This window comes from Ctenopharyngodon idella, chromosome 12 (genome assembly GCF_019924925.1).
Source record: "Ctenopharyngodon idella isolate HZGC_01 chromosome 12, HZGC01, whole genome shotgun sequence".
Classification (NCBI taxonomy): Eukaryota; Metazoa; Chordata; class Actinopteri; order Cypriniformes; family Xenocyprididae; genus Ctenopharyngodon; species Ctenopharyngodon idella.
In genome coordinates this window covers 9,673,082-9,695,517 of record NC_067231.1, presented here as the reverse complement: position 1 = coordinate 9,695,517, position 22,436 = coordinate 9,673,082, and the positions used below count along the sequence as shown (strand labels likewise).

The 22,436-nt window shown below is 38.8% G+C and overlaps 1 protein-coding gene across 3 annotated transcripts in view; it reads left to right on the top strand.

The window, feature by feature from the left end:
* The window catches only part of adam11 (ADAM metallopeptidase domain 11), a 65,965-nt gene that overhangs the window by 18,965 nt on the left and 24,564 nt on the right, over positions 1–22,436 (top strand). For all 3 annotated transcript variants that reach the window (XM_051914924.1, XM_051914923.1, XM_051914925.1), the window contains exons 9-19: positions 6,441–6,515; positions 6,608–6,679; positions 6,781–6,947; positions 7,450–7,534; positions 12,057–12,147; positions 12,237–12,288; positions 13,243–13,342; positions 14,927–14,998; positions 15,176–15,268; positions 21,524–21,604; positions 21,699–21,749. In XM_051914924.1, coding sequence (XP_051770884.1) covers positions 6,441–6,515; positions 6,608–6,679; positions 6,781–6,947; positions 7,450–7,534; positions 12,057–12,147; positions 12,237–12,288; positions 13,243–13,342; positions 14,927–14,998; positions 15,176–15,268; positions 21,524–21,604; positions 21,699–21,749 — 939 coding nt within the window. The remainder of the gene's footprint in view (positions 1–6,440; positions 6,516–6,607; positions 6,680–6,780; positions 6,948–7,449; positions 7,535–12,056; positions 12,148–12,236; positions 12,289–13,242; positions 13,343–14,926; positions 14,999–15,175; positions 15,269–21,523; positions 21,605–21,698; positions 21,750–22,436) is intronic.

Here is a 22,436-nt window from a genome sequence, read left to right as displayed (position 1 = left end):
TGAAAAAGTTCATTTTTTTATTGTAAATTATTTTAAAAAATGAAACTTTCATATATTCTAGATTCCCTACATGTAAAGTAAAACATTTCAAAAGGTTTTTTTTTTTTTAAATTTGTTGATTAGAGTGTACAGCTCATGAAAGTCCAAAATCCAGTATCTCAAAATATTAGAATATTTACATTTGAGTTTCATTAAATGACCATCCCTACAGTATAAATTCCGGGTATCTTTTGTTCTTTGAAACCACACTAATGGGGAAGACTGCTGACTTGGCAATGGTCCAGGAGACAATCATTGACACCCTCCACAAAGAGAGTAAGTCACAGAAGGTCATTACTGAATGGGGTGGCTGTTTACAGAGTGTATATCAAAGCATATTAAATGCAAAGTTGACTGGAAGGAAGAAATTGGGTAGGCAAAGGTGCACAAGCAACAGGGATGACCGCAAGCTTGAGAATACTGTCAAGTAAAGCCAATTCAAACACTTGGGAGAACTTCACAATGAGTAGAATGAAGCCGGAGTCAGCGCATCAAGAGTCACCACACTCAGACATCTTCAGGAAAAGGACTACCAAGCCACTTCTGAACCAGAGACAACGTCAGAAGCATCTTACCTGTGCTAAGGAGAAAAAGAACTGGACAGTGAACAGTGGTCGAAAGTCCTCTTTTCAGATAAAAGAAAATTTTGCATTTCATGTTGAAATCATGGTCCCAGAGTATGAAGGAAGACTGGAGAGGCACAGAATCCAAGCTGCTTGAAGTCTAGTGTGAAGTTTCTGAAGTCAATAATGATTTGGGGGGCCGTGACGTCTGCTGGTGTTGGTCCATTGTGTTTTATCAAGTGCAAAGTCAATGCAGCCATCTTCCAGGAGATTTTGGAGCACTTTATGCTTCCATCTGCTGACAAGCTTTATGGAGATGCTGATTTCCTTTTCCAGCAGGACTTTAGCACCTGCCCACAGTGCAAAAACCACTTCCAAGTGGTTTGCTGAGCATGATATTACTGTGCTTTATTGGCCAGCCAATATGCCTGACCTGAATCTATGGGATATTTTCAAGAGAAAGATGAGAAACAGTCGATCCAACAATATACAGATGATCTGAAGGCTCAATAGTGCCTCAGCAGTGCCACAGGCTAATCACTTCCATGCCACACTTCACTGATGCAGTAATTTGTGCTAGGAGCAAGTCATTTGCTGTAATATGTCCTGCCAATCAAGTATTGAGTGCACAAAAGAACATACTTTAAAGAACTTGAACTTTTCTGTTTTGCAAATCCATTTTTTGATTGATCTTAGGAAATATTCTAATATTTTGAAATACTGGATTTTGGACTTTCATGAGCTGTACGCTCTAATCATCAAAATTTAAAAAAAAAAACTTTTGAAATGTTTTACTTTACATATAGGGAATCTAGAATATATGAAAGTTTCATTTTTAAAAATAATTTATAATAAAAAAATGAACTTTTTGATGATATTCTAATTATATGACCAGCACCTGTACTTGTAGAGTAAAATGCCATTCTCTAGTGAGAAATTAAATAAAAAAAAAAGTAATCATCATCCAGGATTATGTTAATTATGGTAGTTTTACAAAACTGATTGAAAAGGCATTAAAATATAATGTGAAAAGAAACTGTTAGTAATGGTTGCACTGCTTTTGGACTGATTTTTCTACAGATTGAACCAGTTAACCAAATCAGACTAAATTGTCAGTTCTTGTTTTGAGTCAGCACTGATCCACAAGTTACTCAGTTATAACTCTCTTTCAAGCATGCTTGACAGTCACTCCAACTCAAAATGATCCAGTATCCTGGAGCATATATTCCTGTGATGCCTAATGATGTCAAATTTTGCCAACTCGCCACCAGCAGTCTTTTGCTGAACAGCAGAAAGTATAATAAATAAAATGTACTGGAAATATATTTATGGTTCGATTACATCAGTATTTGATCTGGCTCATGTAACAGTGGTCCGGTGGCAGTAGCTGTCAAGTCAAAAGTACACTGATACTGTGACAGGCAGGGTTTGAATGAAATAAACTTTTTCACTCACCAGTCAATTTAGCTTCTAAATTTTAAAGTTACTGGCCTTTTGGAATTTGAGCTAGCCAAAACAAAAATATCATAAATAAACAAAATTATCAAAGCCACAGTTCTGATTTAAATAAATGATTCTGATTGTTGAATCTGATTGTTCTCATTGAGTTGTTTTCAGTTTTATGACAGTTAGTTGTAACTGAATCCTGCCTGTCGCAAAATTCTCTGTGACTTCTCAGAGCCATTATTTTGTAAACTCCAAATATATCTCACTCAAAAATGAATGTTCAATAGTAAACATGTTGAAGATTAACATGCAAGCTGTCAATTCATAGGACTAAAAAGTGGCCCTGGACTTAATGGCACAGAAACATACAAAATTTGAGTCATACAGTCTTTTCATTAACATAAATGAGCCACTGGCATAAGTTATTTGTCTAGTTTTTACTATATGACAAAGGATTTTGAAGAACTTTTACACAGCTCTTTTCCATACAGAGGCAGTTTAATATCACTAAATTGTAGTACACCTTAAAATGAGTTATGACACAATGCTCATGTATCGTGTTAGTATGTTAATGGCAAATTTTTCTCATTGAAAGCAATGGTTTTACCAGCAGAATTGTAATACAGATGCTTTGTTTTGCTAATGCTGGAGGGTCATCCTCTTAGGGGAGGGGCTGTGATGCCGATAGCATGCAAAGTGATAGAACATAATCATAACCTGAAAAATTGGCTAATGATGGCACCCACACATTACAAGATAATCGGGCCGATTTTGGGCCCAATTCTCCCCTTCCAACAATCCAACAAAAAGTAAAGTCCTGTTTATCTTGATGGTTCTTCAGATTATCTTATCATATTTTCCTATGGTGTGAGGTGTGTTAAGAGTGATTGAATCTGCTCGGAAGAACATCGGGGCTGCACCGAACACTGAATATTTACGTTCAGAAATCCTGTTGTGTGGGGGAAACCCCGAGAATAAATGCGCATGCACTCTATAGATTGTCACATGGAATGAAACGATACCCAATCAGAAAGTGAGCAGACAAAATACGGAAGCATAACGCGACTTAATCCAAATCTTTTTCTTTTTTCCCCCGCAAATTTTCTGTAAAAAGCAGTCCAAACACATTTCTTCTTGCCCGTCGTTCGCCATGTTTGTTTACTCTCGCAAGAGGGTCGATCCCCAGTCGTTGGGATAGAATCAAAGCTGGATGCAGTGGAGAGGAACAGGTGAGGGTCGAGAGCCAGAAAAACAGTCAGGAGTTTTCAAACCTGAGGGTCTGTGGTTCTACCATTGGAAAAAGTGTAATGACTAACTTGGATCAGGTGTGCCTTGATAACCAATCACATTACAGCCTTGACGTCACTGAATTTCATTCAGAGTTGTGCGACAGTCAATCACTGTTTGCGGATACCATAGAAATAAGAATTGTCGTAACCTGAATCATACCTGTCACGCAATTGTCTGTGATTTTTTTTTTTTTTTTTTTTTTCTCGGTGTAATCTCTAAAAAAAGATCAGTCCATTAGACAATCCAGTCCAAAGAGCTACACGAGTATCATGTCGAGAGACAAGCAGCATGTCTTAAGCAGAGCAGTCTGAAAGCCGGACAGAGCTGGAGAGTGAGAGCAGCCACGAATAAGTGGGATTGGACAGAGCACCAGACAAGACAAAACACAACTCGAACTTGTCTCGACTAGACTCAAACAAAGAGCTGGCGAGTAAGAAGGCACAGGGCACAATCTGGCAATGAAACAGAGAAAGAGAGAAACTGGGTGAATACAGCCGATCGGCTTAGAATTGTTCAGTTCTGTGTACAACATGTATCAGACACTCTGTGAACAGACTGTGGGCGATCAGTGGGTGTGATGTCTGAAGCTGAGACTAGCCTGTTAAAGGGTCATGGAATCACTCGGCCTGTTTTAGCACAGATCATTTATGTCTTAGATTTAAAAAAAAAAGGCTAAAAAATGAGTGCTAAGGCTGTGGAAAGGTGGGAGAATAGAAGGTGGGAAGAGGAGAGGGAGTCACACAAGAATCAAAACACAGAACTACAGAACTCAATATACAGATGAATGAATATTAAAATGTGAGTAGAGACAAAAATAACAGTTAGGGGCGCTTTGCTGTATTTTGACTACAGTGGTTCAACATTAATATTATAAAGCGCCGAGAATACTTTTCGTGAGCAAAAACAAAACAAAAATAACGACTTTATTTAACAAATTCGTCTGTCCCCTGTCATACTGCTACGCTATTTTCGTTGCAGAGCTTCAGTGTTTATGTCCGAACGGCCTTTTGACAGACTCCCTGACCAGTTTTCTTTTTGTCTTCTGATCATTTTTGGAGGGAGACCCTGTTCTTGATGATGTCACTGTTGTGCCATACTTTATCCACTTGTTGATGACTGTCTACTCTGTGTTCCATGGTATATCTAATGGCTTGAAAAGTTTTTGTAGCCCCCACCTGAGCAATACCTTTCAACAATCAGATCCCATTGATGCTTCTTATTGTTAATGCGGCCCTGAAGACAGGCGTGTACTATTTTACATGAGCTTGATGATTAGTTCATTCTGAACAGCCACATACCCAATTACCCTCTCATATATGCTTCCCATATGCTCATATGTGCGCTATAATCTTTAGTGCTACTCTTAATCAGTGTTGGGGAAAGTTACTTTAAAAAGTAATGCATTACAATATTGCGTTACTCCCTAAAAAAAAAAAAAAAAAACTAATTGAGTTACTTAGTTACTTTTTATGAAAAGTAATATGTTACGTTTGCGTTACTTTTTATCACCTGGGCTGGGCTGGGCTTGCTTGTTTGTTTTTTATTAACAACAAAAAAAAGTTATATTTTTGGCAATATTAAGGCCCTTTCACACCAAAAGTGAAATTAATAAGCCTCAAGCTGAAGGAAATTAAAATTCACGCCTGTACAGTAGAGGGTGCAGCTCAAACAGACCTTTCAGCTGTGCTGCCATTCTGGATTAAAGAAGAATAGGATACAGGAGAAGGAAGTTCAACACTCTTATTTCTAAATCTAATATAAAGTAGTTTTTGCTTATGGTTGAATTGGATCATTGAATGTCAGCAGCAAAGACATTGGTTAATAAAGTGAGATTAAATACATAAAATATATTTGTGTAATTTAATATATTATTACAGGTTTGCGTAAAATTCTGAGATTGCATTTCACTGTTTTCATTCATTTTGAGGAAGACTGAATGTTTTTGTGCAAGTGAGATGAGTGAATGCATTTTCACATTTAGTCTATAACAACAATAACTATCATGTTTCCACAGAGCGCACACAACACCTCTGTACTTTATTTCTCTCAACATGGGCACAGGAGAGCTGTCAGTCAATAAATGTGAAAAAGTAACTTGCGTTACTTTATTTAAAAAGAAAACAACAGTATTTTTTTATTCCACAAATCTAAAAGCATTAACCTGTCCACAAATCCCTCATTAACAAATAGACAAAATCTTTCACACAGAGCATTGATCCCAGAAAATTGCCATAAAATTGCTAGAGTGACTTCTGTGTGATTGATCCCGTGATCAGTAACATTGCCGGGATCAGTCCCGAAATGCGCCCTGTGTGAACAAAAAGCAGGACCAATGCTATAAGGGGAGTGTCGTAGTGATGACGCTGAAGCTGAGATCGTTCGCCAGCTTAGTGAAACAGTATGCAATGTGCTAGTTTATGATAGAATCAGAAAAAAATATGCACAAGCAGGGTTTCTCGAGAGAGAAATCGCAGATCATAAGCAAACTTAAGTATCTGTGGAGTCATTACACGTCACATCCTGATGTCACGTGTCTTTATGGGACGTGTGAATGCATGCACAGATTCCAGAAAATCACTGGCAGTATGAATGAACTAAAATCAAACGATCCCAGGACAAATCCCTGCGCACACTATCAGTGTATTTTCCAGAATCTCTGTGTGAAAGGGGCTATAATGTCACAGATCACTATTTTCCAGAGACAATAGTTTTGATATTTAGATGAAATGACAAAATTAAGAAGATCATGGGCATTCAATAAATGTGTTAGGATGAGCTTTTGTGCCATCTATGGTCAAAAGAAAAAATTACCCTACATTTCTAAAGTTCGGATAGCAACATTTAAGAACATTACGATAGGAATTAATTGAAATTGACTGATTTAGTTTAATAAAAGAATCATAAGAGTTTCCATATTCCTTTAACACACACACACACACACACGCACACACATTTAATTCTCTATCAAAAAATTTCCATCACAATATGTTGTGTACTTCACAGTGGCTGTATCATTGAAGTCATGTCACATTCTGTGATGTTGCTTTAACCCTTTAAAGACATTGGTTTGGTTAAACTGTGACTCCCTGTGTCCCCCCACAGGTTCGGAGGGGTCCACGTACAGTTCAGAGTGAAACAAAGTATGTAGAGTTACTAGTGGTCAATGATTACGAACTGGTAAGATCTGAAAATAGTTAATTTATTTAAAAGTTATTCTTTTCTGTATTCCTTTTTGCATGTGGTGTATAATGTGATGTTTCTCTCTGTAGTTTGTACAGATGCGAAGATCGGCCCCTCAGACGAGAAACTTTGCCAAAGCTGTAGTGAACATGGCTGATGCTGTATGTCCTAAAATTTGACAGACACATTCATGATTTTTCTCATGATGTTTTCCTTAAGTAATGTATCAGTTTTATACTTAAAACATCCTGTTAAATTCCAGATTTACAAGGAGCAGCTGAACACTAGAATAGTGCTTGTCGCCATGGAGACATGGTCAACTCAGAACATGGTTTCTGTTGGCGACGACCCTTTGGTGACTCTCCGTGACTTTATGAAATACAGGAAGGAGAATATCAAAGAGAAGAGTGATGCAGCTCACTTGCTCTCGTATGTTATGCTTCCTTCTTCATATATATGACACACTCTTTACACGCTCGGTTATTGCATTTGAAACATGCGATATATATTGAATGTAAATATCCATTCAGTATAATTAAAGCCCCATGAAATCAACTTTATGTTTGTGTTTGTTAGCCTATATGCTAGTGTACTCCAAAAAGTATTTAAAACCTTTCTCTTCCTAAGAAATGGACCAAAAATATGTCATTGTCTCCTGTTTAGTGCCATCTACAATTTTTTTGTCTAATAAAATGTTTCTGAGAATGAGAATATTCTTCCCGATAAAACCTTTTGTTTCAATCGGAAATGCGTCAACAGAGGAAAGAAAATTTAGTTTTTCAAACCATTTCATGGGGCCTTATGTAACGCATTTGCATCACACCAGTGGCGTTGCAATTTAATATTCCATAACTTTTTTGATAAGCAACTCTGTAAGAAGTTCTAAACCCTCTTTGGAAGGTAAATATGCAGTGTATTTTTTGACCCGTAGGGGACGCACATTTCAGAGCAGTCGCAGTGGCACTGCCTACATCGAGGGTATCTGCTCGCCAACACGAGGAGGAGGAGTCAATGAGGTGAGAGCTCAATGGCTAAAGCTACTTTTTGGTAACACTATTTCAGTAGTCCACTTTAGACATTCTGCTAGTAACCTTGCAACTCCGTGTCAGCTACCAGTCATTAGAGTATTAGTAGACTGTCTGCTTAAAGGAAGGGTAGGCAATGTTTTTCATAAACACTTTTTGTTATACTGGTTGAAATTCTCTTCACATCCTGATAGCAATCAATAATAGAAGTGGTCTTAATATAAAAAAATGACCATGTATCTTCTGTCGAAGACTCAGGACTAAAAAGTGTTTGTCCAATCATTGCATTCAGTCCAAATGCAATGATAGGATGTCCTACCTGCCTGTCAACCTATGTATTTCCATACCTCCATGCCCTCTGCTTGCGTAGACATCACACGTCATCAGCGCATTCCATGAAGCTATGCAGAGTTGTAGACAGACAGTCAACGAGCGTCACAAACAAACAGCAGCCACCTTTTACAATTCCTTCTGAACCAAAACAACAAGCTTATGCTGCATTCTTGCCATATCGTAATTATATTGTGACATTCTACTCAGAGTTGTTCACGTCCTCAGACTCTGAATTATTTAAACATTATCAGCTGCACAATGAATCAGCAGCAGTTAGGTGGTACAAGTCAGAGCTCTTTAAGTTTTTTACATTCACGATTTTTGTGGTATTATCTGCTTTGAGACAAGGTAATTTAATGCCGTCTCATGATGCTTTGCTGACTCTGCTCTGGCTGTGTCCGTTCATGTGTTTTGGAGGAGGCATGGCTTTGGAGAACGCTCTGAAGGAAGGGTGGGATCTTATGTTTTCAAAGCTAGCTTGCTATTGCTAGCCTCTCTGAAATTGCCTACCCTACCTTTAATAATTGCTAACATTTTATTTTGATGGTCCCCCAACAGACATTCTACTGATTATAAGTAACTTTGCAAGTACATGTCAGCTTATTCTACTAACCCTAACCGTTTTAGCGGGTACATCAGTGTTGTGGCAGGAGGGACAAAATGTCTTGTTCCATCCATCAGGGAATGGGAAGGGAAAGGCATTGTGTGCAAGCGATACACTCGGCAGTTGCCCATAGTTTTACCTGTTCTTACCTGATATCACATGGGACAAAACAGGCTCCACCCAGAGATATTGGTGCTTTGCAGATGTCTGTTAGAGAGGTGCCATTTGCTAGTGCGCAGGAGCATGCAAAATTTCTAGCTGAATGTGCTCATAGGGGGCACAGCGCACTTTGGGCTTCGAATGCTGAAGAAATGGCATCCACACTCCAGTGGGGCAGCCTCTGTTTGGAGACAGCTCTCCTCTTCTGCCATCCCCCATAACAAAGAGCTTCTCAGAGCATCTGAAGCTCTCTGTGGGGTCCAAGTAAAGATGCAGGGCGCGTACCGGACACAGCAACGATAAAGCTGGGTCTGCCTCGTCACGACGTAGAGCTTGCAATTTCACCACTTGATCCCTAAAAAGGGTAGTGGAAACTTTGGGAACGTAGCCCAGCTGGGGGTCTCAGAATTCCTTGAGTATGCTGGCTGAACTGCAGGTTCCCAACCCTCTTGATGGAAGTGAGCACAGTCAGGAAGGATGGTCCCAACGAGAGTATACTCAATTCAGCTGACTCGATGGGTTCAACAGGAGGCTCTCTGAGGTCCAGCAAAGCTGCAGAGAGGTCACAGGAGGGAACAAGGTGTGGCAACCTGGTCTTTCACAAAGGGTGCCAACCCATGTTATGACCAGGCTCAGGGCTGCTTAACTTCAGTGTGGAGCCAATTTTGCTACAGGACACTTAGGCAGCACTTAGGCTGATAATCAGGTTGTGCTTCCCTAAGGACTTACCATCCACTGCAATGTGAAATGCCACTATGGCAGTCACATACCCTTTTAAGGTGGGGGGGACAGCCACCTCCCTAACCTGTTCTGCAGAAAGGAAGCACTGATCCGACTGCGCATCTCCTGTGGGTCTTCCCTCCGCAAACAGACACCACTTAAAAGCATACAGGTGCCTTGTAGAGGGAGCTCTGGCTTGAGTGACAGTGTCTATCACCACCAGTGATAGTCCACTAAGGTCTACCATGTCCCGTCCAGGAGACAGACATGGAGGTTCCAAAGATCTAGGCATGTATTTGCATAGGCCCCTCAGCCAGATGTGTGCCAGTGTGTCTGTGTTTCGGTCAGGGAATACCACACCAGACAATGTGAGGATTCTTGGCAAGCAAACAAGTCTACCTGAGCTTACCTGAATTGACTCCAAATCAGCTGGACTACCCGGGGATGGAGTCTCCACTCTGCTTGAAGTGCGACAGTGCATCCACTGCGTGATTGAGTTCACCTAGGATATGAGTGGCCCCACAGTGACTTCAGATGCTGCTAACACCAAAGGAGGAGTTGTGATGTGTGTGTAAACCACCTTGCCAATTTATATGCCATCGTCACTGTGTTGTCCATACAGACACATGCTTACCCTGGATCAGTGGCCAAAACCTCTGCAAGGCCAGCAATACAGCCAGCAAATCAAGGCTGTTAATACCAGTGCTGTCGAGGTCCTGTCCAGGTCCTGTTGCATATAGTGCTTCATATTGGACGCATCTGTTTTGATCTAGACACTTGTTCTAACGGACCCCTGCCCATAGAAATACAAGTTATATCTAAAGGCTGAATGAGCGGTAAGAGATTGGTGTTATAAACACATGATGTTTTCCATGCCCATCTCAGGACTCTAGTCTGAAGCCAGCGATTATGTGGTCTCCCATGCATCAACCCAAATGGAGCAACCGTCAAAGGGGATGCCATCTGCCCCAGGAGCCTCTGAAATTGTTTCAGTGCGACTGCCGTTTTCTGTCTGAATAAGTTCAGGTAGTTTGGCACCGACTGGTCACATTCAACTATGAGAAGCTCCATCATAGTGGCTGAGTTCAACTCCACACTGAGAAAATTAGAGTTCTGCAAGCAGAACTTGCTTGCTTCCCAGTTGACCCGAAGCATCCACCTGGCTGAGGTGTCTAAGCACCAGGCCCCTGTATGCATGCAATAGATCCCAAGAGTGTGCTAGTATTAGCCAGTCGTTGAGGTAATTTGAGAATGCAAATACCCACTTCCCTGAGCAGGGCTCCAAGGGCAGCCTCCGCGCAAACTGCAGTAGCGATCGTGGCTGTCTGATGGAGACAGGTGTCGACCGCATCCAGAAATACACGGGCAAAAAAGCATATGTAAAAAGACGTTCTTCATCCATGTTTGCTCTTTTAGAGGAAATCTCTCTTTTATAGAGAAACGCTCTTGTTTCAGAATATTCTCTTTTGGAAATTTTCTCTTTGTAGTTGCTTGTTGAAGCGCCCATGGGAACTCTTTTGCACTTATCTGTGCGCATGGGAGAGAGAACTGTGCCATAGGAATCCAACACATAGGAATGTTCTAGGCTCCGAAGTACAAATCTGAATGAGTGGATGTGTGGCATCTCGTTTTATACCTGTACATCCTGTGGAGTGGCATGCAAATTCCACTCGTCAATTCTCATTGGTCTTTTCTGAAATATCAGAGGTGTTTGGGGCTCCCAAGTGTTACCCCTAGTGTCACTTCATTGACACAACGTCAAAGTGAGTGACAGATAGAGAACCCTACTTTCTTATTACACATTACTGGTGTTACTATGCCTGATTTATTAGTGCACTTTTTTTCCAAAGAAAAAAGTGCACTAATCAAATAACTGACTTCTTAATCAAATAACTGACTGCAAGCTTGCTTTTAAATGTGACTCCATTCTGGGATTGAATGGCTTTTCACTATCCATTCAATTCCTAAAAGATAAAATTCATAATGAAGTCCCATCTTATACTCTTTGTAATGTTGTGTATTCTGTGTCATTTTATATTGTTATGGTAGTTAAATGGATTGAGAATGCTCTTTCCTTTTGAATTTTAGGTGAATTAATGTTTGCATTTTTTATGTTAATGCATTGACTTGCTCCAGTCCCATCTTAATTTACAGAGACAAATATAAGTAATCCATTAGTAAGTTGATTTCCCAGAGAAATGTATACACTGTGTTCATTATTTGAGCAGCCTGACAAAGAAAATATGGGTTCTTTTTTCAAGATTATTGGGTCAGCACTGCTTTATAGTTTTACTAATTGATTAAGGTTAGTATACTACAGACCGTTTAGAACACTACTTAGTTTATAAATAACTTTAATCTGTGCTCTGAATTATTATTTTCTTTTTATTTGATAGAATATATTTTCATAGATTGTGTTTTCCCTTATCAAAGCAAAGTCATCACAAAATGATAAGGACTTATGCTGATTTTGTCCAAACCACACTTTGCCTAGGGTGTTTCCAAACTTTTGGAGGGCACCGTATATATCCATTTATTTTGCAGTTTTGCTTGGTGCTAAAAGAGGCATAAATTACACATTTCACATATAACCTCAGGTCTCACCAGGGGGATTGTCTCTATAATAAGCATACTGTTGCTTTGCATTAAAGCAAGTGCTAAATGAGTGCTAACATACCATTTGTGTGTTTATGTTAGTATGGAAATGTGGGACCTATGGCTATCACCTTGTGTCAGAGTTTAGGACAGAACCTTGGAATGATGTGGAACAAAGACCGTGCTACTGCAGGTAACCATACTTCCACTCCTGACGAAATATAACAAAAAAGGGGGACTGTTGTTTTAATGAATGTGTGTGTGTGTCTGTGTGTATGATAGGAGACTGTAGATGTCCAGATCCGTGGTTAGGCTGCATTATGGAGGATACTGGGTGAGTCAAGTTTTTGGGCCTTTGTGTAAGTGCATTTTTATTGCAACATTCATGTCAGAAACTTTCACTATGCAAGTGCACAAGCTCAGTCACAAATGTTTGGCAAATGGATTGCAAGCATGAGGTCCTATTGTGTACAATGGGAATTCTTGTCAAGCAAAATTCAGAATTTAGGAATTGGCTCCTTTTTGAATTGACCATAACTTGAAGAGGAATTTACTGAATTTCAGTTCAAAGAAATTCAGCAGGTAAAGCATCCTGCAAGTGTTCACCCACCACTAAATTACATTTGTATCATTATTTCTGTCCCTAAGGCCTATAAACCTTCAAACTTCAAATTATTTTGCAAACAAGGCTTTGTCAAGTTTTTTTCTTTACTGTAACCTCAGTACTCAAGTTGGTGATAGACATCAATTGTCTAGTTTCTATTAAAGATTGCTAGCTAACTTACTCTGGAAGATTATTTTTAAAATTTCTTCACCATGGAGAGTATTTTTCAAGTCATTTCAAGTAAATAGTTTGTTTCTGTAGCACAACTGGTAGAGCATGGCACTAACAATAGATTTAAGAATAGATTTGATTACCAGGATAACTCATAATGTACCTTGATTGCACTGTAATGGCCAATTCACACTGCATTGACAGACACCAACCAATGGTGGCAGTCACAAGCTTACAGTCACTATTTCAAGACCTGACAAATGCAAATTCAGCATGTTTAATCTGTGAAATTAAGATCCAATCAACGCCAACAGATGCTGACAGTAGTGACTCACTGATCCGACAAAACAAATGTGCCTCATGTTAATGCAGTGTGAATTGGCCTCAAGTTGCTTTAGATAAGTGTCTGTCAAATACAAATTACATTTTGCTGTTCCTTCTCAAATAGTTTTACACACTGTTTCCATGTAAGGGTAAATGAACAGTATTAACTGTATTATGTGATCCTGACAGATACTATCTACCCAGAAAGTTTTCACGATGCAGTATAGAGGAGTACATTCAGTTCCTCCAGCAAGGAGGAGGGAGCTGCCTCTTCAATAAACCTAACAAGGTTTGTCTGGAACATCCACAAAAAAGCCCCACCCCCCCATAGCACCACAGACATCAAACTGCACCCTCTTAAGGCTCAGGTGTACTTCATTTTCTGCATTCCGCTCCGTCTCATACATAGTTGAGCGCACAAGCCTTTCAAAGTATACTCCTTTGACCGTGAGAGAGAGCAGAGACAGATTCTAGTGGGCCGTCCTTTTTAAGCACTCAAATCACTTGCACATGCTCTGTTGTCTGCTCACAAGTCTTTGTGGACACAAAAATCTGGCTGTATGCGGATGTGTGCACAGACATCAGCGTTGATAACACTAGGATCACTCGGACTCTCCGCGAGCCAGAGCAGAAAACTGACAAGGGAAGTATACTTTAGGCTTTAGAGCTTAGCACACTCCCATACAAATACTTGGTACATGGTGTCACAAGGTGAGTCCACAGTCTTGGATGGACCTCTATCTGGGGCTGCTTTTCCCAGAACCATTCAAAATCTACTTAGGCTAACAATGCTTCTGGTAGTAACTTTCTGGCTGCATTTAACATGTTAGTTGGACATGGTAAGCCATGCCTGAGATCTATTCTAAAAACTCATAAAGGCTCCCGCACTGGAAATTATACGTATCTGGGCAGTACACCAATACCATGTTCCCAAGGGCAAAATCTTTCCCTTTAGTGAAAATTGTAGATTCTTTTCGCTTGCCCGCAAAAGCCATGGACCACTCTGCTGCTTTCAGAGTTGGACAAAGTACCTCTGCTTTGCTTCCAGTGGAACATCTAGCTGTAGTGATCTCTTGTCCAAACATGAGAGATGTTGGGGTGTATTTTCTGGATTCCTGCACTGTCAAACAAAATTAAATGCCCACAGGACCAGGACGAGATAGTGGGCCCAGTCATGCTGATGTTGTTTAACCAAGATGCCAAGCTAGATGGTTAGGGTACAGTTGAAACGCTCTACCAGTCCATCACTTTGGGGGTGCAGGAGAATGGTGGTAGGTCTCCCTGGCCTCAAGCTCTTGATAGACCTCTCATGAACACCTGTACTTTAAAGTTCCTCCTCTGGACACTGTGCAACTCTTCAAGTACTCTGAGTGTTACTGGGAAGGGGGCCAGGATGTCCACCCCTATAGTATATGCTTCAGTGGTGACCCACTCTGAACTGTTGATGTGGGGCATGTGAACGCTGAGTTGGTCCCTTTTGGGATATGCAGAGATCACAGCAGTAGACAAATTATTCTGTATTTTGAAGGCACCAGAGTCTGTAAAAATGTCCAAAGGGGTTTCACAGTATCTTGGACACTTCTGCTCTCACAGAGTACCTTGTAATGGCCAGTACAAATTATGCAAAAATTTGTGCCACTTATGGCACATTGCATTCTCGGAAAAAAGCACCTCACAGACAGCAATAATTATATGAAGTAGCTTGTATTTACCTACGTTTACCATGTAGCTTATAGGCAATTAGCTCCTTTCTTTAAAGGATAGATTTTATGTTAATTGATAGATAGCCTAAAACATTTTTTGAGTAGCTTGCTTAACACTGCATATTTATTATAAGTATCTTGCAGTGACATGATATTTTCTGTCACTACAGCTGTTGGATCCTCCTGAATGTGGCAATGGTTTTGTGGAACAGGGAGAAGAATGTGACTGTGGCTCTCAAGTGGTGGGTGACACACATTTCCTTTGAAAATCCAGCAGAAACAGAAATCATTCTTTAAGTATTCATTAGTTAAATATGCAACCTGCCTTGAAGTGTGCTAATATAAGAGAACAGGAAGATGACCATTGCAATGCTTTGATAAGCTAACGGGTTGTTTTTATTGGTTGTGCACTCTTGTAGGATTGCTCTCGTGCTGGGGGTGCATGCTGTAAAAAATGCACTTTGACTCATGATGCAATGTGTAGCAATGGACTCTGTTGTAGCCGTTGCAAGGTAAGTGGTGTTAGAAATGTTCACCCCATAAAATGTTTTCTGTCATCATCTACTTCTTTCCCCTGCCTTCAGCCTAGGATAGGCTCCAAGACCCTTCAGAGGTTGTATAAGGAAGTGTATCAAACTCCAAAAAGGACTAAATGACCATCATAATGGTGGTTTTTGTTCTGTTTTAGGTCATAAAAGTTAGGATCATAAAAGTTGTCCATAGTCAAAGCGGATCTACCGGGGGTGGCAACTGCCACCCTAAGAAAAAGCACTGTCAAACCAGAATTATCCCAGTATAAAATAAAAATGTAAGCAGTGCTTCTTGTACCACTTCAATTCAAGCGTAACACAAAATAATGGCCAAAACAAACATATTTCTATAAATTGTCCTAGCGGGTTGTACGTACATGCAGTGCGCCCAGTGTAGTCAGCTTCATTAGTCAAGTCAAGTCATCTTCTTTTTTATAGCGCTTTTTACAATACAGATTGTTTCACAACAGCTTCACATTGTTTTGGCTTTACAGCAGCTCTAGGAAAAAGTTATTATCAAGCTAAAGTAAGTTTTTGATTGAATCACTTCCGTTGTAAAAATCGTTAATTATTAACTTAGGGGCTTAAATTACACATTTTTAACTGAAAACAGAAGACTTTTAATGCGTTCTTGCCATTCATTTACGTGTATAGTCTATAGGTATGCGCATTTGAATGTGTATTCCATGTGAACTGGAATCATTTTCATAACGTTTTATCTATACATAGGGAAAGGAAAGGAAGGAGGCCTTCGCAGGGGATAGTTTAGTTGACACTTCAGGGCTGCGTTGTCGTCGTGTCTAGGCGCAGGTCCTTCATCTCATCTGGATACGGACTGGATCTGGCAGACTACGGTAAACCTCAGGATAAACAGAGAGAGACTAATATTAGCGTAGACGCCATTCTTCTTATGATGTAGCGAGTACATCAGGTGTTATGAAAAGTGTTCCCGGTTCCGGCTGACCTAATGTATGCAGCCTAACAATTTACATGATTTGAATTATAGAAGTAGATAATGTGTTATGTGTATGCCAGGTTAAAGAGATGCGTTTTTAGTCTAGATTTAAACTGACAGTATTTAATGCTAGGAAGACTGTTCCAAAGTTAAGGTGCTAAAAAGGAGAGGGATCTACCGCCAGCAGTCAATTTTGATATTCTAGGTATTATCAACTGGCCAGAATTTTGAGATCGCGATAGACGTGAAGGACTATAATGTTTTAAGAGCTCACTCAAGTACTGGGGAGCTAAACCATTTAGTGCTTTGTACATAATTAGCAAGATTTTAAAATGTATACAGTGTTTAATAGGGAGCCAATGCAGTGTTGACAGAACCAGGGCTAATATGGTCATACTTCCTGGTTTATTAACAAATGACTCTTATGAACTGGTTCTTTGTTAGTCAAAAACGCAGTGCAGCCCAATTACAAATGGACTGTTTTTCTATTTGTTTGTGAATTGGAAAATGACTGCTTCTTGGCTAACTCAGAGGTCCCCTGAGAAATCTAATCCCATCTGGATAGGTTATGTCTGGGATTCCATATTGTTTGGCAAGCAGATTCTCCGACTGCCTGCTACACTTTCATCATGGATATAGGCCTTTTTGCCATCTGACAAAAAAATAAATAAATAATTGAATCAATAGGATCACGAAACTAATAGCTGAGTTTGGTAAGATTCTAATCTTAATTAACTAGATTGAAAAGTTTGAAAGATAAATGTATGCTGCCTTGTCTTAATTTAAAGTCTTGTTTAAAAATATAAAATAGTTTGAAGTAAAGTCAGAATAGATGATGTTCTGTGTGTCTGCTAAAGTGTTGCTAGGTGGTTGTTAGGATATTCTGGGTGGTTGCAAACTTGCAAGCCTTTTGCTATGCAGTTGCTGGGGTCTTGCTACAGTATACTGTATGGTTGCTAGGGTGCTCTGACTGAACTTCCATAACATCCATACAGGCATTTCCACCTAATTAATAACAGAAACTCAAACATTGTTTGCAGACTAATCCAGGCACAGTGCTTTGATATTTTGATAGGCTATTTCTTTCTAATGTTAGCAAACTCAAAAGTTTTTGTTGCTCTTAAACTTGTGATTTATATCATCCAAGTAGCCTTAGCCTATGTAATATTAATAAAATAATTTGTCTTCTGTATGTAATACACTGTAAAAAAAAAAAAAAAAAAAAAAAAAAATTGCCAGGAATTTACAGGATTGAAGAGTATTATTTTACAATAAATTACTGTAGTCAGAAATTTATTGTGAAAGTAATGCATGCTGCATCATTTTCTCATGAAGTACTGCAAAATGATGCTTACATAACAGTAATTCACTGCTCTGCTCTTTTACTGTGAATTCACATTATGAAGCTGTCTTTAACCATGCCACTGTAAGAAATTATGTTGTTTAACACAATTGTTTTGAAGTCCCCATAATGGTGATTAGTGTTCTTTTTGCTTGGGATCTTGTACCTTGTATACATTGCCCTCCAAAAAATATTGGCACCCTTAGTAAATATAAGCAAAGGTGGCTGTGAAAATAAATCTGCATTATTTATCCTTTTGCTCTTTCATTCAAAAAATTCACAAAATTCTAACCTTTCATCGAAGCAAAACAATTGAAAGTGGGGGGAAACTCACATTATGAAATGTTTTTCTCCAATACATGTTGGCCACAATTATTGGCACCCCTAGAAATTATCTCTGAAGTATATTCCCATTCATATTTACATTTTTTTTTTTTTTTTTTTTTTTTTTAACACACCAGGGTGACTAGGAGCATGAAATTGTCCAGCCATGACTTCCTGTTCCACAGGAGTACAAATATGTGTAAACACAAAGGCCAAATTCCCTTAATCATTCATCACAATGAGAAAAACCAAAGAATATAGTTCTGTTGTGCAGCAAAAGATTGTTGAGCTTCACAAAATAGAAAATGGCTATAAGAAAAAACGCATTGAAAATCCCCATTTCCACCATCAGGGCAATAATTAAGAAGTTCCAATCCACTAAAGATATTATAAATCTGCCTGGAAGAGGACGTGTGTCTAAATCGTCCTTATGCGCGGTGAGGAGGAAAGTTTGAGTGGACAAAGACTCTCCAAGGATCACAGCTGGAGAATTGCAGAGATTAGTTGAGTCTTAAGTCTCAGAAAGCCTAAAAAAAAATTATCAAACAGCACCTACATCCCCACAAGTTGTTCGGGAGGGTTTCAAGAAAAATCCTCTGCTCTCATCCAGAAACAATCTCCAGCATATTCAGTTGTCAGACAAGACTGGAACTTAAAAAGGGACCTGGTTCTATGGTCAAATGAAACAAAACAAAAAAAAAAAGAGCTTTTTGGCCGGCAAACCCACCAGATGGGTTTGGTGCACACATGGAAAAAAGTACCCCATGCCCACGGTTAAATATACTGCTGGATCTTTAATGTTGTGGGCTTATTTTTCTGCTGGAGGTCCTGGACATCTTGTTCAGATACATGGCATCATGGATTCTATCAAATACTAACAGATAAAAATCAAAACCTGACTGCTTCTGTTAGAAATCTTATAATGGGCCGTGATTGGATCTTCCATCGGGACAATGATCCACAACAAACATCAAAACCAACACAAAAATGTGTCACTGAGCACAAAATGAAGCTTTTGCCATGGCCATCCCAGTCCCCTGACCTGAACCCTAAAGAAAATGAGTGGAGTGAACTGAAGAGAAGCACCTACATGGAGCTGGGAATCTGAAGGATCTGGAGAGATTCTGTATGAAGGAATGGTCTCTGATCTCATGTCAGGTGTTCTCCAAACTCATCAGGCATTTTAGAAGAAGACTTAGAGCTGTTATCTCGGGAAAAGAACGTTGCAATAATTAGGTGCCAATAATTATGGCCAACGTGAACTAGAGAAAAACATTTATTTCATAATGAGCTTTTCCCCCCCATTTTCAATTGTTGTACTTCAATGATAGGTTAGAATTTAATTTAAAGATCAAAAGGATAAATAATGCAGATTTATTTTCACAGCCGCCTTTGCTTATATTTACTAAGGGTGCCAATAATTGTGGAGGGCGCTGTATTCTTATTAAAATTTCTGATCTCGCCAAGTCAGAAGTGTGTCAAATGAAAACATTGATTGAAAACAATGATTTGTTAAAACTATGACAAGCTAGAATATAAAATAAACTGTTTGGCTGATTTTAAGTTAGTCAAACATGAACATGAAGATTTTATTTTAGCATTATTTCAGCATTAAGATTTACCAATATCTTATTTCAAATTCATAACTGTTTGTAGATGGATCTTTTACAATAGTGAAGCAACTGCTGAAATACATCTTTGAAAGATGTGACATCATCTTGCAACACACAATTTTTCTTTTAATAAGCATAATCTATTCATGCTGTACTGCATTTTGGGTACCTTCATAGTACATATGCACTGTAGAAATACAGTATAATATTGTTTGTTTACAGTAATTTTTGTGTTATCTAATACTGTAAACTCACAGTAAAACCATGCAAAATTTTTAACAGTGTAATGATACAAACTCAGAGACATTTAGAATCTGATTTGTTGCCCTGGATATTGACATTTTGTTGTTTATTTTTAATTCTTTTTAAACAGTATAGATATTGTAATTTCTTTGTGGTAATGAAACTATTTTGCATATTCATGAACACAAATGTGTATGTAACGTGTATATTGTGTTTTTTGGTTCTGTCATGTTTGTCTGTGTTTGCCTGATTGTTGCATTCTAATCACCTGTTCAATTAATTAACTTGTTTGTCCCTGTGTATTTATACACTTTGTGTTTCTGCAGTCTTTGACTTGTCTATGTCAATGTTAATGTCTTGTTATATCTGTTTCCCTGAGTGTTCCTGAGTATTTTTGTATTAAAGACTGTTTATTTAGTTTGTTCCTGCACTTAATTCTGAGCAACCACCTTTGACAGTGTATGTTAGGCCATACATCTACAAAAACTATGCATGAGCGTTTGTTTTGGGGTTGCCACCCCTCATAATCCTCATGCCACCCCTTTGCCACCCAATAAATAACTTACTAGATCTGCCACTGGTGTAAATGGTAATGTAGTAATATTTCTGTCTCTGTCAATATCAGCTCTCCCTGTTTGAATGATAGCTGTCAGTTAATTTTCCCCCCACTACGTTTATTTTGCGCATTAATCACAATATGAATCACTAGTTAAAATATTTGGTATCAATATTTTTATGTGAGGATTGATCCTGTCGATACAACACCAGTATCACAAATATTTGCGCTCATTTTCACCTGTGTGTCTTAATCATTGAGATAAGCACATTACAGAAAGGATCAAAAACAGTTAGCCAGACAGAGCTTGAAATACCGGAGCTCTGCGGGTCTCCCAAAGAGAAGCATGCGGAGGTGAGTGAGGCTGATCATAGTGGACTGTCCTCTTTTGGCTGCTCTCTCTCACTTTGTGGAGCTGGTGAGTGGAATCCAGATAGCGTGGTCATATACTGTAACACTAGCCAAAGTCTGCCAGGATGGGGAAAAACAAATACTGTGTTAATTGCGTTTCATATTTTTAATGTAAATTAATGCGTTACAGCCCTATAAATAATATACTGACATGTGTATATATACACAAATGCTTCGATTCTTTAAAAGAACCAGAGTGATTTGTTTGAGATCTACACTACACTGGTTGCATTGTATGTTTTTGATTCACTAAAAAGAACCGGTTCATAAGAGTCATTTATTTGGACTAGATTGGATGTGCACTGCATGAGCCATCGAGAATATTTTCTTGTCATTATGTCCCAACACAATGTAGTTTCATCTCATCACATTGAAGTGCCACTGCTGTAAATCGGTCCAAGAAAATGCTTACATTTATATTTTATACATTGGGATATCAATCTCTTTTTTTTGTCACCCCAGTAGATCTGCTCCTGTATCAGTTGATCTGGTTCACAAAACAGCCTGAATGATTCATTCACATATCAGACTCTATTCTGTTAGGTGACTCCATTATCCAGTCACAGTGGTTCTTGAACTGTGCACTCTCTGGAGAGAAGGCTTATGTGTGAATAATTTTTTTTCACATTTGTGTGTTTCTTACACAAAAATATTGTTTAGAATGACTTTTCATTTTCAAAGGGACAAATCCTAAGTCACCAGTCAAAACTTTTTTTGTTGCTGTTGTAATTTAGATTAATTTTGTATAGTTTTGTTGTGTATTTAACTCACTGAAAGACTGTGTGTGTTGCAGTATGAGCAGAGAGGAGTGGTCTGCAGGGATGCAGTGAATGACTGTGATGTACCGGAAACATGCACTGGCGATTCGAGTAAAGTAATGATACATTTATATAAAATCATCATCATCATCATAATAATCCTAATAATGTAAGAAATTTACATATGCTTCTCATTAATTTCTCGAACAGTGTCCTCATAATGTCCACAAACTGGATGGTTACATGTGCAATGCTGGACTGGTAAAATATTCTGTTTTTCTATCTAATATGAACAGGTTTCTTACAACAGTAGTACAGTAGTAAGCATTGTTGCTGTATTTTGTTTGCATGATTTACTGCATAACACTGGCAGACTTGTCTTTTAAAACTATCACCCCCGGTTTAACAGACAAGGCTTAAGCCTAGTCCCAGACTAAAACTCATGTTTGAGCTGTTTTAACTGAAAGCAGCTTGCACCGACATATCTTAAAATATGTCACTGCTGTTGTTTTGTCTCTAAGGCATGTTTATAAAAGCTACTTAAATGTCCTAATTGAACTAATGTCTATCCCTGGCTTAATCTAAGTCCTATCTGTGCAACCAGGCCTTACTGTACATGAACTATGGTTTAAATTAAATTAAATGAAACTGTTTCAATGATTAAAGGGGCACTCTGTTTTTGTTTTTGTTTTGTTTTTTTGTTTTTTTTTGGGATTTGCTGGCTGATTTGGCAGTTGTCTTGGCCTTATAGTTACACTTAGAGGTGTGTAGATGCATAAGTGTTCAGTTCCCGATGTAGTTAATTGTAGAAATGTGGTGTTTACACAATGCATTAGTCATCATTTCATTTATCCCACAAGCAAGTCTCTCCAATGACTAAGTAGTTTCTGACTGGAAGTGTGATCTCAGCGTTTCTGCACCCATGAGGCTACTGTTATTAGGCTACTG